General features: G+C 38.1%; 1 protein-coding gene across 4 annotated transcripts in view; it reads left to right on the top strand.

The window, feature by feature from the left end:
- Positions 1-17,763, top strand: part of LOC122563288 (homeodomain-interacting protein kinase 1-like) — an 88,764-nt gene that overhangs the window by 63,327 nt on the left and 7,674 nt on the right. The window contains exons 9-15 of one of the 4 annotated variants that reach the window (XM_043716988.1): positions 186-304; positions 4,524-4,658; positions 9,365-9,507; positions 10,790-10,963; positions 14,073-14,282; positions 15,289-15,539; positions 16,799-16,911. In XM_043716988.1, the coding sequence (XP_043572923.1) occupies positions 186-304; positions 4,524-4,658; positions 9,365-9,507; positions 10,790-10,963; positions 14,073-14,282; positions 15,289-15,539; positions 16,799-16,911 (1,145 nt within the window). The remainder of the gene's footprint in view (positions 1-185; positions 305-4,523; positions 4,659-9,364; positions 9,508-10,789; positions 10,964-14,072; positions 14,283-15,288; positions 15,540-16,798; positions 16,912-17,763) is intronic. The other 3 variants (XM_043716989.1, XM_043716990.1, XM_043716991.1) reach the window with 3 other exon arrangements.

Raw genomic sequence — 17,763 nt, forward strand, 5'->3', positions numbered from 1 at the left:
TTTAGCTGAGGCCGGCGCTTGCAATGTCCAACGAACGTCTATGTCTGTTACCCTGTGATAGTAAATGAATTGCAGTCTTTATGAAATATTTTGGCTATTATGTTTAATATAAAAAGTCACCTTTTAACTTTATTTTTGTATTTTGAAATTAACTGGACATACACGCTGTGTCTTTTTATTGACAGGGCTGCAAGCATCTGCAAAACATTCTGGCTTTTCTGTTAGAGTGGAGAATGCAGTGCCTGTTGTACCACAAGCACCAGCTGCACAGTCCATTCAGATTCAGCCAGGTGTTCTTGCTCAGGTAAGTGGCTGACCAGTCTATTTAAAGTTGAAATTTGTTTCCCAATCCTGAACACATTAACTCTTGCTGGGCTCCATCAGATGGTGACATCTCTCTGGTACCATGCCTCGACAGTCATACATCATTATGGTTAAATATAACAAGCAACCAATGACCGTTGATAACTTTCTACCCCTGTGTTTCACACTTTTGTCTACCAGTGAAACAACATGAAAACTAATAACTACAGGCTAAAACTTTTCAAAAGTACAATTTCCCTTTTGAAGGTTGCCTGTGTGATTGCTTAATTAAAGTTAAAACTACTTAAGATGTTGATTTACAATTCAACATAAAACTATTTTTCCAAGGACCTTTGCAAATGCTCAGTATATTTTGTAAGCTTAAATAACTGAAGCTAACTTTTATTTGTTGATTAATCTTCTTTCCAAAACATTTTTTTTTAACTAGACCAGTTCTCCAATCCTTCGCCCAAATAACTTGTCTCCAGGGTTGAATTTTGATATTTGATGCTAGCAAACTACTCAATCACTGGCTACTAAAATCAGCACCAGTTCTGTTTTGCAAGATAACAATGTGCACTTTGATATGTTCTCGAGCCATTGAGGTCTGTAGTAACACCCTGCCACTGCCCTTCTGAAATCAATTAACCAAGATTGATTCTGGGACTATGTGGTTTGTGTCACAGTACTTCTCGAGTAAATTTGCTAAACCACCAAGGCAGTATGTTGTCAAATGTATTTGTTATTTTATCATAGTATTTAAAGTTATAGATTACTTAACAATTCTTAAAACAATTACTTTTATCAATTGTAAGTTATTGAATTATGTGAAAAGGTGCAGCTGACGGTAATTTAGCTACAAAGGCAAATAGAAGCCAGAGGTTTAACTTGAAGAAAGCAAAATTTAAGGATTTGTGTGCATGTGAAGTTATTTGTTTAAATAAAATATTAAAAGATTAACTTTGGAGAAGTAGTTTGCAAGTTACAAAAATAACTTCATAAAGCATACCAATATCTCTCTTTAAATTGTGCCCCTCATGCTGAAACATTTTAGGATAGTATATACATCAAACAAATGAAAAGAGCCCTTGGAATGTATGCCTCCATAATCTGGTATTAACTAAATGTTAGTATAATTACCCACTTGTGGCTAGCAGCTTTTCCCTACCTGGTTTTTGTTTTGTGACGATAAAACTAAAATAAGATATATTTATATTTTAGACCTTCCATCATAATGAGGTGGTTTCAGGTCACTTCATATCCAACAACCTGCTGTTAAAGCTCTGCTAGCATTTTGACAACTGTGAAAAAGTCCACCACAGCAGTTGAGACAATTGACAACATTCTGAAAGTAGAAGCCATTTTTTTTCCTACTCCCAATATTAATGGATGGGGTTGGTGGGGAGAGAAGATCCTTTCTTTTTTAAAAAAATAGTCTCGACGGTACAGATCATCATCTTCATAATAAATTAGCCAGCTTTTGCTTAGGCCATACCCTGTATTTGAATCAGGTCTTGTTGAAGTCTGTCCATTTTTAAAAAAATACCTTGCCATTCCTAGGAATATCTTAGCCATTTGGATTGCCACTCCACTCATATTATTACATTAGCAGAGTGCCCCCGAATTTTTAGCCAGGATTTCCATTGGGGCTGCCTGGGCTAGTGAGCAAGTCAGGTGTTGGGGCTGACAAAGTGGCAGAAAAACTTTGGGGCTGGCAGAAGAGAGAAGGTTGAACGAGAAGGTTGGCTGGTAACAATTGGGATTCATTTGGAAGTTGAGAGCGGCTGGGAGATTATCAGGGTAGGTAGGTTCGGGTTGGCAGTCAGGTTAGTGTGAGTGGCGACTGGGTCAGATTCAGAGTGGGAGGATTGGTTGGGCTGGCTGTGGTGGGTCCCAGGAGTTCAGGCTGGCACTGATGGTGTCAAATCCTTGGGGTTCAGACACTTGGGTGGGAAGGAGTCACTGCCAGTTCTGCAGGCCAGTTGATGGTTGTCAGGTGTCCCAGAGGTCTAGTGGTTCAGGGAGGCATAGTTGGGGCGATGTGTGGTGACGTCTTAATAGTTACCCTTATGGAAGTTTTTAATTGTCTAATCTTTCCCAAACAGCAATTAACGCAACAGAAGCAGAGCTTTTTGAATTGTTTGATAGTGCAGGTTTGTTTTTTGGGGGGTATAAGCTGCAGGAAAATTGTACAACAGAGGTTTCAGCTTCCCGTGCAGTAGCCATGGAATGAGCTGTATATGGGATTCCTCCGGGTCCTGATGCAAAACTCCAGTCTGCCATTGTCTGATCATTGGAATATCTGCACCTATGATTAAAGATTAACAGGGATGATAACATTATGCCCATCCATCCATAGCAGCAGAGGCATTCGCTTTAAAGTATAAACTGCAGTTTTATGTCCAAGTGTTTTATTTTAATTCACTTGCTGGAGCTGAAATATTTTGCTAACAAATCCATATTTTCACTAGTGTCTAATTTCTTTCTATTCAGATGTGACTCATAGACTGTTTTAAATCAGTAAGTGTAGATGAAATAAATATTCAGTTAGTATGATAGCTTTTATTAAATTTGTCCACATGCAGCCAACAATGACCTCTTTTGCATCAGGTTCAGCTGTTAAAAGCAGCCTAAAACCCAAAAGCAATCTAAAACCACAGTGGTTCAATCAGTGTATAGGCAGCTAGTTGTCCAGGCCAACAGCCTTAACTTGTATCTATAAAAAAAACCCAAAACATTATAGCTCTGTTATTGGTGTTGAGTTAACATTTAGGGTTACAGTGCTCAAGTGGTTCACAGTCGTGATACCTTTTAGACCTTATGTTGATTTCAGTGTCTTTTATGCAATATAGATATCGTTTCATTGGAAACACGCTGTGTGGAAATTCGGCAAAATATCACATCCTTTTTTGAATCCATTTGCAGTCTTTATTTGAACAGTGATCCAATCTTCTTTTGACTCCATCTGGACGCAATTTGAGCTTGATTAGTGCAGTGATTCAGAGTCATCCAAAACCCAATGAAACCTGAAAATGAGTTTTGCCACAAATCATTGTAATGTATTAGGGAATGTCTTTCTGTTTATTCTCTTTTTCTTCTAGGACTGTGGCAATATGGAATAAATAATAACCTTTCTTTTTACAGTGTTGGAAAATGTAATTGTGTACATGATGGTAAATACCTCATAGCTTTGAATGCCTTATTACTAAAGGATATGCATTTCAGTGCAGAGTTTTGAGACCGTATTATTATAGATGTCTTTGTTTAATGATTTTGTTGGGTTTTTTTGGGGAATGATGGTGAGGAGGAAAATAAAGAAAAAAAGGCAAAAAATGTAGTTCCAGGTGGCACAGTGACTCACTGGTTAGCACTGCTGCCTCACGGCACCAGCGACCCAGGTTCAATTCCAGCCTTGGGCAACTGTCTGTGTGGAGTTTGCACATTCTCCCCAAGTTTGTGTAGGTTTCCTTCTGGTGCTCCGGTTTCCTCCCACAATCCAAAGATGTGCAGGTTAAGTGAATTGGCCATACTAAATTGCCCATAGTGTTCAGGGATGTCTAGGTTAGGTGCATTAGTCAGAGGTAAATGTAGAGTAATAGGTTAGGAGAATGGGTCTGGGTGGGTTACTCTTCGGAGGTCGATGTGAACTTTTTGGGCCAAATTACCTGTTTCCATACTCTGGGGAATCTATGATTCTATGAGTTTATAATGATAAAAATGCAACCTTTTACTGATGATTTTTAAAGCTATGATGGTGATTTTTTCTTTTCTTTAATTTGCAGTTGGCAGTGTCTCTTTTTATATGCCTGATTAGGATGTGCATCAGCCCCACTTTAAAATCAAATCTGATATTGATAGTAGATTATTTTACATATATTATTTGTATTTGTTTCTAAAATAGTTGGGGGTTTAACTTTTCAGAATGTTTTATTACATTGGGATTTGGTGGTTATGGTTTTCTCATGGCTCATTTCTGCTGGTTTTAGATTTAGACTTAAATCTGAATGAGATAGATGGTTCAAGAAACCCAAGTAAAACAAATTTGAATACTCAGCTAAATTTCTGGTTCACTTAACATGCACAGTATTGTCTTTAAGTTTGTTTTTTGTTTTGCTAAAAGTTCAATTTTCATACTATTCTGAGCATCAAAAAGAGACACTGCATGTTTGAGAACAAATATATCATGTAACTGACTCCCAACCCCCCCCCCCCCATTACAGGGCAGCTGCACACCGCTGATGGTGGCCACTCTACATCCTCACGTTGCCACTGTTGCTCCGCAGTATGCGGTCCCTTTTACCCTGAACTGCGCAGCCGGCCGGCCTGCGCTGGTCGATCAGACGACCACAGTACTGGTAAATGCTCCCACTCGGTGTGATTCTGTGCACTAACAGATGCTCCTCTAATGCTGCTGCAGAGGAACGGAAGCATGTATCATTGTGTGCCTTATATATTTTCCACGTCATTGGACGTCTTGTCTTTCTTACTCTTCTGAGCATTCTGGTGAAACAAGCTATACTTGAGTCCAAAATACTCAGCATTTCTAAAAGGCTAAAATTGTTTTAAGGACTGATTATGGTGGAATACATTTGTGCCTGACTGTATCTAAATTCCCTGAGAAATACATCAGTTGTAACAACTGCCAAATCTTTTCATATATATCGAGTTAGATTGAGGTCATCTGTTTACAGGCATAAGGTTGCAGGGAGGGAGGGAATGATTCTGTCCATAAAATAGTATGATAGGTCATCTTGATGAATTCCGCTTTATGGAAATAATTTGACTTTCTCTGGATTCTGCCAGATGGAACTCAGTAGTTTTAAGTGGATTGTGAATTGACATAGCTTATGTCGTTCCCTCTCCCTCCAGCCCCATTTTGTTCAAAACATGTGGGAAATATGGATAAGCACATGAGGTAGAAAGGAGTAGGTGGATGTGTTGACAGTTTTAGTTTGAGGGCTGTGAAGAGTCTTATATGGAGTACAGATTATTGTTATAAACCAGTTGGATTGAATGACTTGTTTTCTATGTTTTAAACTATGTAATTAAGATTCCTCTCTTGTGTCAGTTTTTCTGCTCCATTGTAATTGTTACAGTAAAGCAGTTTCTGAATAGAAACAGCTTGCTCGAAGCCTATGATGCTTCCCTAACCAGCTAGTCTCTAAGACTTGAAATACCATTGAGAATTGTCAGTAGATCTTGAACTTGTTTTTATAAAAGCTTTTGAAATTGAATGTTTGGATAAATAGTTATAACAATAGAGTATAATTTTGATTATAAGTTATATAATGCATTGTTCAAAATTCTTGTGTATCGAGGTAGTTCAGTTATCTTATTTTGAGAGATGTGTCTGCATTCAAGAGGACAGATGTGCAAAGAGGATGTATTATTGCTATACTAAATAAGTAAGTAATTAAAATGTATTTGATGCTGAACTGGGCCTAGCTGCAAAATCCATATGATTCCATGGTGGGTAGCTATTGGATATTGATGATGATACGTGTTAATGAAACTCTGTTCTGGCTATTACATCCTCCTTCTCTCCTCACATGTGCGCAAATCTTTGATCTGAACAATGTATAATTGAAAAACACTGAATTTCTGGTTAAGATGGCAAAGTTGCCTTGCATTGTGAAAACATCGGGCCAATTAGAGATTTAGTTTGTGCTATTAGTGGAACTGTAGTGTACCATTTGTCTTACCATAGAGTCATAGAGGTACACAGCACAGAAACAGATCCTTCGGTCCAACTAATCCATGTCGACCAGATATTCCAACCCAATCTAGTTCCACCTTGCCAGCACCTGGCCCATATCCCTCCAAACTCTTCCTACTCATAAACACATCCAGATGCCTTTTAAATGTTGCAATTATATCAGCCACCACCACTTCCTCTGGCAGCTCATTCCATACACGTACCACCATCTGAGTGAAAAAGTTGCCTCGAGGTCTCTCTCATATCTTTCCCCTCTCACCCTAAACCTATGCCCTCTAGTTCTGCACTCTCCCACCCCAGAGAAAAGACTTTGTCTACTTATCCTACCCATACCCTTCACGATTTTATACATCTCTATAAGGTCACTCCTCAGCCTCTGACATTCCAGTTAAAAAAGCCCTAGCCTATTCAGCCTCTCCCTCTAGCTCAAATCCTCCAACCCAGGCAACATCCTTGTAAATCTTTTCTGAACCCTTTCAAGTTTCACAACATCTTTGCGATAGGAAGGAGACCAGAATTGCACGCCATATTCCAAAAGTGGCCCAACCAACATCTGTAAAGCTGCAACATGACCTCCCAACTCCTGTACTCAATACTCTGACCAGTAAAGGAAAGCATGCCAAACACCACCTTCACTATCCTATCTACCTGAGACTCCACTTTCAAAGAGCTATGAACCTGCACTCCAAGGTCTCTTTGTTCAGCAACATTCCCTAGGACCTTACCATTAAGTGTACAAGTCCTGCTAAGATTTGCTTTCCCAAAATGCGGCACCTCGCATTTATCTGATTTAAACTCCATCTGCCACTTCTTAGCCCATTGGCCCATCTGGTCAAGATCCCGTTGTAATCTGAGGTAACCATCTTCGCTGTCCACCACACCTTCAATTTTGGTGTCATCTGCAAACTTATTAACTATACCTCTGATGCTGATCTCCAAATCATTTATGTAAATAACGAAAGGTAGTCCAGCACCAATCCTTGTGGCACTCCACTGGTCACAGGCCTCCGATCTGAAAAACAACCCTCCAAACCCCCCTCTGTCTTCCACCTTTGAGCCAGTTCTGTATCCAGATGGCGAGTTTTCCCTATATTCCATGTCTTGTAACGTTGCTCACCAATCTCCCATGAGGAACCTTGTCGAATGCCTTCCTGAAGTCCATATAGATCACGTCTACCGTTGTGCACTCATCAATTCTCTTTGTTACTTCTTCAAAAAACTCACTCATGTTTCTGAGACATGGTTTCCCACGCATAAAGCAGTGTTGTCTGTCCCTAATCAGTCCTTGCCTTTCCAAATACATGTACATCCTGTCCCTCAGGCTTCCCTCCAACAACTTGCCCACCACTGATTTCAGGCTCACTGGTCTATAGTTCCCTGGCATGTCCTTACCACCCTTCTTAAACAGTGTTAGCCAATCCCTAGTCATCCGGCACCTCAACTGTGACTATCGATGATACAAATATCTCAGTAAGAGGCCCAGCAATCATTTCCCTAGCTTCCCACAGAATTCTAGAGTACATCTGATCAGATCCTGGGGATTTATCCACTTTTATGCATTTCAAGACATCCAGCACTTCCTCCTCTGTAATATGAGACTGGTTCATTTGAGAACAAAGGCGAATCAAACAGTCAGGGCAGGCAGGGACAAAGCAGAGAACAAGGTAGGACTGAAATTAAACTGCATTTATTTCAATGCAAGAGGCCTAATAGGGACGGCAGATGAACACGGCATGGTTAGGAACATGGGACTGGGATATCATATCTTGATGCTGAAGACTTGATTTATAGTACTTTCATTCATGACTTTTCTGAAATAGGAGTTGTGCTGGACAACAGCAACCAGATTAAAGCCTTTTCGGAATGCTGAGTCCATTGGATTTAAACTGATACTTCATTCACAAGCAGTCAATGACTGGTGACGTGGTCAAATTTAAAAAATTGACTCAATCTGAACTGATTAACAGTTGAGCAAATTTATAGTGAAGACTGCAAAAATTAAGTAGCATTTTTATTTTCTTTAAAATTTTTAGTAATAGGTAAAATGATGGATTTAAATTGAGATTGCAGGGATGTGAGTGATCACACCAATGACAGCATTGGATACCTTTGATCTTTTAAAAAGGTCACTAACTTGCATCCTGTCTAATTACTGCCTCAAATAGCCTTTTAATAGCAGACAAAACCTGCTATCACAGCTGACCATCAGATGTTATTAATATATTCAAACTTTAATGTAATTTCCTTTGGAAAAAAACTCTAAACCTGTCCCCTATCAAACTATCCTTTGATTAAAAATAAGTAAAAGCATTACAGCTATTAAATTACAGCCCATTAGCAATTGGCTTTGTTTTTCGAAAAAACATTCCTTAAATACCATGTTCCCATCTTAATGGTGGGAATTGGCAAGAAAGAATTGGGGAGTACATTGCAAGGATCCAAATTAATGGAATCATTAATCATGGGTTTCAGAGTAATTGGGTACTTATTCAGTGAGTTCAATAGCTGTAACATGTTTATTTTTCTGATCTAATCTTTATATATGAAGTCATATTAAAATTGGGATGTTAGGGAAATCATAAGCTAAGTATTTGATATTTAAAATTGTCCCTGATGGTGTCATGCTGTTCAGTGAAATTATGTAAATGTGCACTACTTGTGATTGTCAGAATTACTTCCTATAGCATTTGTTATATGCCTGTTTTTTGAAACCAGCTCCTATTGTTATAAAAACCATATCCTATAATGCCATTGGGGATTTGCTCGTATATTAAGGAAAATTAATTATGGTGGTTTTCAACAATTATTGAAACACTTAGGTGATTGTAAGATTGCTAAATAATTTTTGTGGTCTGAAATTAAACATTAGTAGCATGTTTATTTTTTAAATGGCTCATCCAACTTCTGCAGTTGCTTCCAATGACCACGTGCATTTTGCTATCTCAGATCAAAGGTTGGTTAGAATGTTCCCTCCCTTTTCCCCTTGCTGCTTGGCATGAGCCTGCTTAGAAGAGATCGCTGTGTCTGTGTGTTTGTATTCCTGCAGAATGGCTCGTCGCACAGAATATCCAAATGTTTGTTTCTGCTTCAGAGCTGCGAGATATTGGATATACTCACTTTCTCTTTCTCTCATTAAACTGTAATGCCTTGTCCTGTGCAGGTATTGGCTTTGGAGGGAGGCGTTGTGTAAATCTAACATCACAGATCTTTGTTTTACCATTGTGCTTCTCTTGCCAGCTGTGTGCGGTCTTCACCTAGATGCTTTGTGTTCTTTTCGGGTGTCTGCAAACTTTTGGGCTATTGTTCCAGGCAGTGGCAACCTTGACAGTCTGTCTTTGTTTGCAGCAGGCGTGGCCTGGAGGAACCCAACAAATCCTGTTGCCATCAACTTGGCAACAGTTGCCTGGAGTGGCTGTCCACAATTCAGTTCCACATGCTACTGTGATACCAGATGCTATGACTAGTACGCAGCAAATAACAGATTGGAGGCAAGTAACCTTTAAGGAAATAAACATTTTTCTTTTTCAGCTCTTATTCTTTGCATTTACATCCATTTACAAGGAAGGCTTGTCTTGGAATGGGATAATATTTCAATAATAGTTTGCCAGTAGCATTATCACTCCAATGAAATTGTGACATTTTTATGAAAATGCTTTTAAAAAGTCAAATTGATGTTTTAACAAAAAAAAATCTACATCCCAGATATGTATTTAATTCCATTTGGTGCTTTTTCTAAAATTTCTGTTTGTAGAAATTCCCCAAATAAGACTACCTCCTTGCATGGTAACTTCACAAAATTGGACATGACAAAAATTATTAGCATTATATCTTTCATTAGTGATGTGGAAGGGAAAGTACATTTGAGCAATAAAAACAAGCTGCATAACCTTTTGCAAATGAGTACATTTGATCTTTTGGGTATGAGTTAAAACTGATACCTCGGTTTGCTTACTAATTATCAAGTGCTATGATATACTCTGGTTTAAGGTTAACGGAACTGGAAGTTACACTCGAGTGCATTTTCTGAGAGTTATACTGTAGAATTTTTAAATTGGTCATTCACAGAGTCAGCATTGTTGGAAAAATTCCCTGTGTTTGATTGCTCTTGAGAAGGTGAGCCACCTTCTTGAATGAAGCTGAATGGCTTTTCGGCTAACCACGTTGCTGTCAGTCCAGGCTGACCAAGTTCCTTGAAGGGGCATGCAGTGAACCAGATATGACAGTCCACTAATTTTGAGGTGACCATTACTGATGTTAGCTTTTTATTCCAGAATTTGAATTTCTGTCTCCGGATCATTAGTCCAAGCCTCTATTAGTCCAATAACATAATCATAGCATATACTGTAGAATCTAGTGATGTCGTTTATCTCTGCTACTAAGAAGTAATATAAAATGGCAACTGTGAAAATCTGAGATAATGCTGCACCTGGCCGTGACACAAATTTAAGATTATTGGGGGTGAGGGGAAGTAAATATAAAAGATATTTTTAGGTTCACTGTAGTACTGAATAAAAACTTTAAAGTTGAACAATATCATGTGGCTTACTTTATTTTTGCAGTGGTAATTTGTAATTTAATTGGGTTATTTTTAAACTTCAAAGTAACTTTTGAAAATATTGCAACAAGATGAGTCATCAATGCCGGTTTTATTTATAGTTTTCACCCATCTTTCTAAACCCAGTTTTTGGGTACCAAGTTCACTTATCTTTGTTGTTTTAATGTTAACTGTTTACTATTTTCATTTACATTGTTTTTACTCTTTGTTCTCAGAAATGCACATTCCCATGGAAGCCAGTATAATGCCATTGTGCAGCAGCCATCTTTGTTGGCTGGCCATGTGACTTTAGCTGCACAGCCCCTAAATGTCGGAGTTGCCCACGTGGTACGCCAGCAGCAAAACTCCAGGTCTTCCTCAAAAAGGAATAAACAGCTTCACAATGCAAGGTAAAGTGCATATACTGTCGACTTAAAACATAATCCATGTGCATCAAATAAAGTGGATGAAATCAATTACATTTCATTTTAGATAAAATATTTAGGGCTAAGTAAATGTACTGCTTTTTGTAGAATTGATCCATTTGAGATAGTGAAGATCCCTGACTCAGTCTCTGGTTTCTGCTAAGCTGGCTGGTTCCAACGAGCGCATTAGTTGAGTAGCTGTAATGCTACATTGGCATCAACTCCCTTTGCTAAATCAGGTTTGTTATCAGCAATGTTTTCTGCTGTTGAATAATGTCCTGTGGCCCTGTATTTCTGCATACTACACTGCCCTTTCCACATCCCCAGTTGAAAAGCAAGGGATACTTAATGCCCTATGATTCCACAAGAAGGGTACTCTGATCTAGACCTAGAACATGTACATGCATTTAAGAGCAATTTATACCTCTACTCAGCTGTAATATTTGGGATGGGGTGTTGGTAGACAGTGGTGTCCTAGCGTCTAGACCCAGAATGGGGCAAATAAAAAGGCTTAGATCTTCACATGACTATCAAATGACTTTGTTGAAAATGCTTCCTTGGATCTAGCAGAAAACAGGTCCTCAGATGTAATGCCCCAGAGTAATGAACTCAATCACAATTACTTTCAAATATCTCACACAAGGGAGATGCAGGCACATGAACCCTTATGAAACTGTCACAACAAGCATTAATTATTTTGGGAAGAGGCTAGCTGAGTGCATGGGTAATGTGTTCAAAAAGTTAAACATTCAGATTTACCAATATGTTCTTAAAATCCATTTATGTAATATGGGTGACACTGGCTGGGGCAACATTTATTACTCTATCCTAATGGTCCTTGAAAATGTGATACAGGTGGTCAGACATGTTCACCCATTGTGGCCCATGTTGGATAAATATACTGTCAGTACTTTACCTAAGAGATGTGGAGTTCTGTGATTTTGACCAGCGGCATTGATTGTATGATGATGCAGTTCTGTGTCAGGATGATGTGTGGCTTGGAGGGGAATGTGCAGTGGGTCGGTGCTCCTATGAAATTGCTGCACTTGTCCTTCTAGATAGTTGTGAGTTTAGAAATTGCTAGTAGAGCAGCCTTAATGAATTGCTGCAGTACATCTTGTAGACAGTGTACACTGTGTTAGTGGTGAAGAGAGTGAATGTTGAAAGTGTTGAATGTTGAAAGTGTTGAATGTCGAGCTAATCATGCAGGCTGTTTTGTTTGGATGGTGTTGAGCTTCTTGAGCATTGTTCATTGACAAATGATCAAACAAATACCAAACAAAAATGTCCTATCAACACAAATTACTATATTCTTGATGTTCCTTGTGTCTAATAAGATAACGATCTTGATCCTAAATCACAAAGGAGAGAAGAATAGTCAACCTCAGTATAGTGGGATGACAGAGTATTTGAAGTTAATGATTTAATCTTAAAACATGAAGAAATGTGTAGAAAGTACAGGTCACTGAAGTTAAAGTGGATTCTTCTGCAAAATCACCTGCTCATATTTCGGGCTTGAAGTAAACAGATGCTATAAATGTGCAGAGTAATCGAAAAATTATGGTTGAATAATCATTTTTGTGTGCAACAGGAATGTTCCTTGCATGGTTTATGATGTGTAATGTTTTGTTTCAAGAGTGCATTCAACCTTCTAATGTACTATGGGGAAATTAAAATATTTTTCCATTCAGAATGTTGTCTTATCAAGTCAGGAGACTTGGAAAAGTTTTTATTTTGCTTATTTAACACTTTTTATCAGAAATATTAATTATTTAGTAGTGCAGTGAATAAATCTTGATTCAATGGAATTAACAATTCCTTGCAGGCACTATTGTTTTAAGTTAGAAACTTAATTATTGGCAATGAATGGAATACCTTTGTAGGAACTCTTAAACTTGAAGAATTAAAATAATTCTGCCTAGAGTTGAGCAGAAATCAGATTTAAGATCAAATTGATGCATTTGAAAACTCAGAAGGATAAAGTAATTTAAGTCAGAACTTTTTGTGCATTTTCAAACTGTATTGGGAAGTCAAAATGTTAAACAATGTTTCCTGCTTGTACTTGTGAAAGATGTCATCTACAGTTGGTTGGCACACTAAAAGCGTGCATAAGTGTTAATGTAAAACAAAGGCTCCTTTTGGGGGTGAGGCACTGTTTTAAGAATTATAGGGCATTCTTTTATGATGGAGATGAAAATTTATTTCTCGGGAGAGTAGTGCAATTTTGGAGCCCTGCCTCAGAAGACAGAAGAAAAAAATATTTTTAAGTTGGGGGAGGGTAGATTCTTATTAGACAAGGGAATCAAAGGTATACATAGATGTGGATTTGAAACACACACAAGTCAGCCATGATCTTGTTGAATGGTGAATCATTCTCGAGGGACTGAATGACCTACTTCTGCTCCTAACTGATGTGTCCCAAATCCCATGTTGTTAGGCTTGCCTATGGTGCTACATTGGTTTAGCAGCGTGCCAGTACTTACTTTGATATTCTTGCAGAAGAATGCCTCTTCAGCCCTGGTTCTGGCGGTGCTAAGCGACAGTGGAACTGCACCTTCTAGGAGCCTCTATCTTCAAGGGAAGAGTTGGAAAAGAAATAAATTATCAAAAAGTATTCTTTAAAAATTCTGAGAGTAGAATTTGCTACTCTATTTGAATTTGAAACTACAGATAACCAATCTCTGGACTTGAGTAACATCTGATCCATTGTATTCACTATTTTCTGCATGAAATGCAACACCCGTGTGGTGAGTTTTTCTAGATGGTCCTTTTGCAGTTATATCGTCAAAAACAATAGGAAAATCCCTGAAATAACTTCATGGTCCATACATGGTGTATTGCCAACACACTAAAATTAAAATAACCACCTTTGACGTGGGTTTGCACATGAACCTTTCATGCATTACACAAATTATATTTTTTGTCTGTGTACAGTGAGCTCAGCTTCTTCAAAATTGAATTGTATAAAAGTCTAACTGCTTTGATATCTTTTTGAACAGAGCTTCTGTAAAAGTTTAACTGATGATTTTAAGCTATGAATCTCAAATCACTAGTTTTCCATAACAAACTTGTCTGTTACTTAATTCTGTATCAGAAATGTTCCTGTGTTGGATGTCACTCCCTCTCAAACATACATGGTGGTTCAAAACAGTCCATCAAGTGCACCCTCCCCATACTGCAGCACAACAGCTGACCATCAGCGACAGACCATTGTGATTCCCGATACACCCAGTCCTGCTGTCAGTGTCATCACCATTCGTAGTGACACAGATGAAGAGGAAGAAACAAAGCAGAAGGTTGGGAGGTAGGTATATTATTCTACACAAATAATCACAGGAGGTGAAGACATTGCCCACACCACCCAAATGCAACCTAGGTAGTCAAAGCTTGCTTGACTTTGGAGGTGCTGAAAGTACATTGAAATCTGCATTGTCGCTCATCAGATCATTGCTTATTTACTTGCCTTTGAATTGATATTGTCATCTTACCTGTACCTTCTGGTTTGGATCAAATTATTTAATATTTTTCTGTAAATTTTGATGCAAGTGCACAACATAAGTGATAAACTAAGTCCTAGAATTTTTAGAGTCAACAAATTCAGATGCCCAAGAAAAGACTTCATTCCATACAAGTGGTAGGCTGTCAGTAGTTTTAGCTTTTTGGGTCCAGTTTATGGCTTTCGCCCTGATACGCTGTGGCAGCTTATAATCTATGAATGGCACATACCTTATGATACTCAATTAGACGTGCTTTCACATTTTGTTTATAGTGTTTACAAGCTCTTGTTGACCTCAATATTGTTCTTGATTGACTTCCATAGAGTCATAGAGATGTACAGCACCGAAACAGACCCTTCGGTCCAACTCGTCCATGCTAACCAGATGTCCCAACCCAATCTAGTCCCACCTTCCACCACCAGGCCCATATCCCTCCAAACCCCTCCCACCCAAATACCCATCCAGATGCCTTTTAAATGCACACTTCCCAGCAGTATGTTGATCAAGAGGAGGAATCTCAACTCTCTTGGATAATCTGGTAGTGATCAGTTTTGAAATTGGGACTGTGGTGATCAACAAAATCTGCATTTCTGTATTTTGTACATTCTTTGTTCAGTAAGTTTAATCAAAGTAATTAGTATTTGGATGGCAAAGTAAGGAGCATTGATCTAGAGTTGGAAAGAGGCAAATGGAGGTCAAACAAATATTAAGTGTCACTGTTCCATCACTTAAATCCAACAATTGAGTTTCCGGGAGCATTGAGATGGCCCGACAACCATTGTAAATATTTTATTTTTCTCTTTTTCTCTTTAGCTCGAGCACGAAACAGAGATCAAACGTCATCAGTTACGTCACTGTGCATGATTCTTTAGAATCTGACTCTTCAAACAGTAACAGTCCCTATCCATGTGAACGCCCTCGAGCAACGCAAGTTATCAGCAGTACACAGGAAGCTTCTAAAAGAACTTTGGATGCCAGTCATAGTTCTGGATCTCGTACAATCATTGTACAGCCTTTAAAGGCGCAAGTCAGTGACAGTATGGGAGAAAGCAACAGTTTGTCAGGTAGGAATATAATTGTGTACCAAAGTGCTTCCAGCAATAAAACATCACTGTAAACTTAGCTGGATAATTTTATCTTCGCTTCAAAATGTATTCAACATTGATTAAAAATTGAATTACTTCAATGTATAATTGGTTTTGTCATCTGAGCTTTCTCAACCAAGCTGATAATGAGGGACATTGAAATCAAATATGCTTATTAGTGTTTCAGACATGTAAAAACTGAGGTTCCTTTCTTTTAACAGTATCTCCTTGAAGTTAGTTTTGTCTCACTCCCTTTAAAATGTGGCTTCAATTGCTGATGCTGATGAAGTAATCACCTCTATTTTTAATTTGCAAGTGTTACCATTATTAACCTTTGAAATGCAAACATCCACACTTGGTTTTAAAAGCTTATCAAGATACATCTAAACATTGCTTGTACCTCCATACTGACATGGAGTACTATTGCATATTCGTTCCATTTGGTAGCAGCATTAGACATTCATTAAAAATTCAATCCCCATTTCCCTCAACTGTCCCATGCCTTCCTTTTAACCTGTCCTCACTATGAAAGGTATTAATTACCATTGGGGGGGAAATATTGCTTTTCCCACAAAATTCTACAGGAAAAAGATCAGAAAGGTCTTGTATTGAAGTGATTACAAGATTCAACTAAATTCATTGGGTGGAAAAATAATTTAAAGAGGTGTTGCGTTTACTCAATTGCTCAAGTTTTTCTATTCTTATCCCTTTGTGGTATCATGAGTGCCATTGGCAAGGCCAGTATTTGTTGCCCATCCATAGAATCAGCCACATCACTGTGGACGTACAGTGATATGAAGGCCAAGCTTCTAGGATCAGCAGATTTCCTTCACTACAGGACATTGGTGAACCATATGGATTTTTTGCATTAAAAGATTTTTGGTCACTTTTACTGAGATTAGCGTCCAACTGCAGATTTATGATTGAGTTTAGATTCTACCTGTATACCCCAGATGTTAATCCAGGATTTTGGATTATTAGTGACATTACCTTTGTGCAACCATGAATGCTATATTGGGAACTCAATTCATGCAAAAGTGAAACTAGTTTGACTTTGGATTTATTTATTTATTTATTGTGAATCTAAATTGGTTTTTAATTATACTTTTGGAAGTTTGTTTCCTTTTTCTCTTCTCGGGTCGCCTGATTTTTGCTCTTCGTACTGAAGGGGATTGAAATACAGCATGTTGTTAAGTTTTGCCTTGTGCACTCACCTATGAATTTCTTATGCCTTTTAGGCTTTTTCTCGAATGTTTATAAGGCAAAAACAGGCATGCCTATGAGTGGTCAGACTTCAAGCTCAACAACACCAACCACATACCGACAACGGCAGCCTCTTAACCTCAGTCAAGTATGTAATTATTCTCTTTGTTTGTAAGATTGATACATAATTTTATTTAGGGAGAGAACCAGTTTTACTGCCAAAAAAAACATTTAAACTAAGTTCTAAGATTAAAGATTGGGAAGTACATAAGACCATAACACGTTAGGAAAAAACACTGACTTTTTGGAGAATAACATGGAATCGGGGTTAACTGGTGGTGGGGAAATTGTGAACAAATGTAATCAGTGTGGCCTTAAACATTTTATGTGGTATGCAGCCAATTTATCTGTATGCATGCCCTTTAAATTTTTGTTATGGTTGTATGTGCATCAAGTTCCAAGTTACAGTAATGTTTTCAGGCTGCTGCACAGTTTAGCTGAAATGTTGTTTCACATCAGTTCCATTGTTTTTTTCTACCATTTATTAGCAATGATCAATAAAGTCTAGGACAAATGTATACCGTGAAAAGCAATAACGAGGTACCTGTCATGGTACACCATTTATAAGTAAAAGATAAGTGTGAAATTGTAACAAAAGCTACAAAGTTGGCTTGATGAAGCTGATGTTAGAGCAAAGGAGATTGAGCACCGACTTAATTGAGGTGTACAAACTTCATGTCAGATTTATGTAATCTGGACACAAAAAAATGTTCCTGTTTGCTAACTTGAACTAAGGGATATGGATTTATGGTTTTTGGCAAGATAGTAGGGAAAATATGCAAAAAAAAAAAGCAGCAAATAGCAGGAGTCATAGAGGTCAACAGTACAGAAAAAGTCCTTCACCCATCAAACGTGAACCAGGGAAAAATGAGCCCTAACTATTCTAATCCCATTTTCTAGCACTTGGCCCATATTGATGTCTTAGCATTGCAAGTGTATA

This window comes from Chiloscyllium plagiosum, chromosome 26 (assembly GCF_004010195.1).
Source record: "Chiloscyllium plagiosum isolate BGI_BamShark_2017 chromosome 26, ASM401019v2, whole genome shotgun sequence".
NCBI lineage: Eukaryota > Metazoa > Chordata > Chondrichthyes > Orectolobiformes > Hemiscylliidae > Chiloscyllium > Chiloscyllium plagiosum.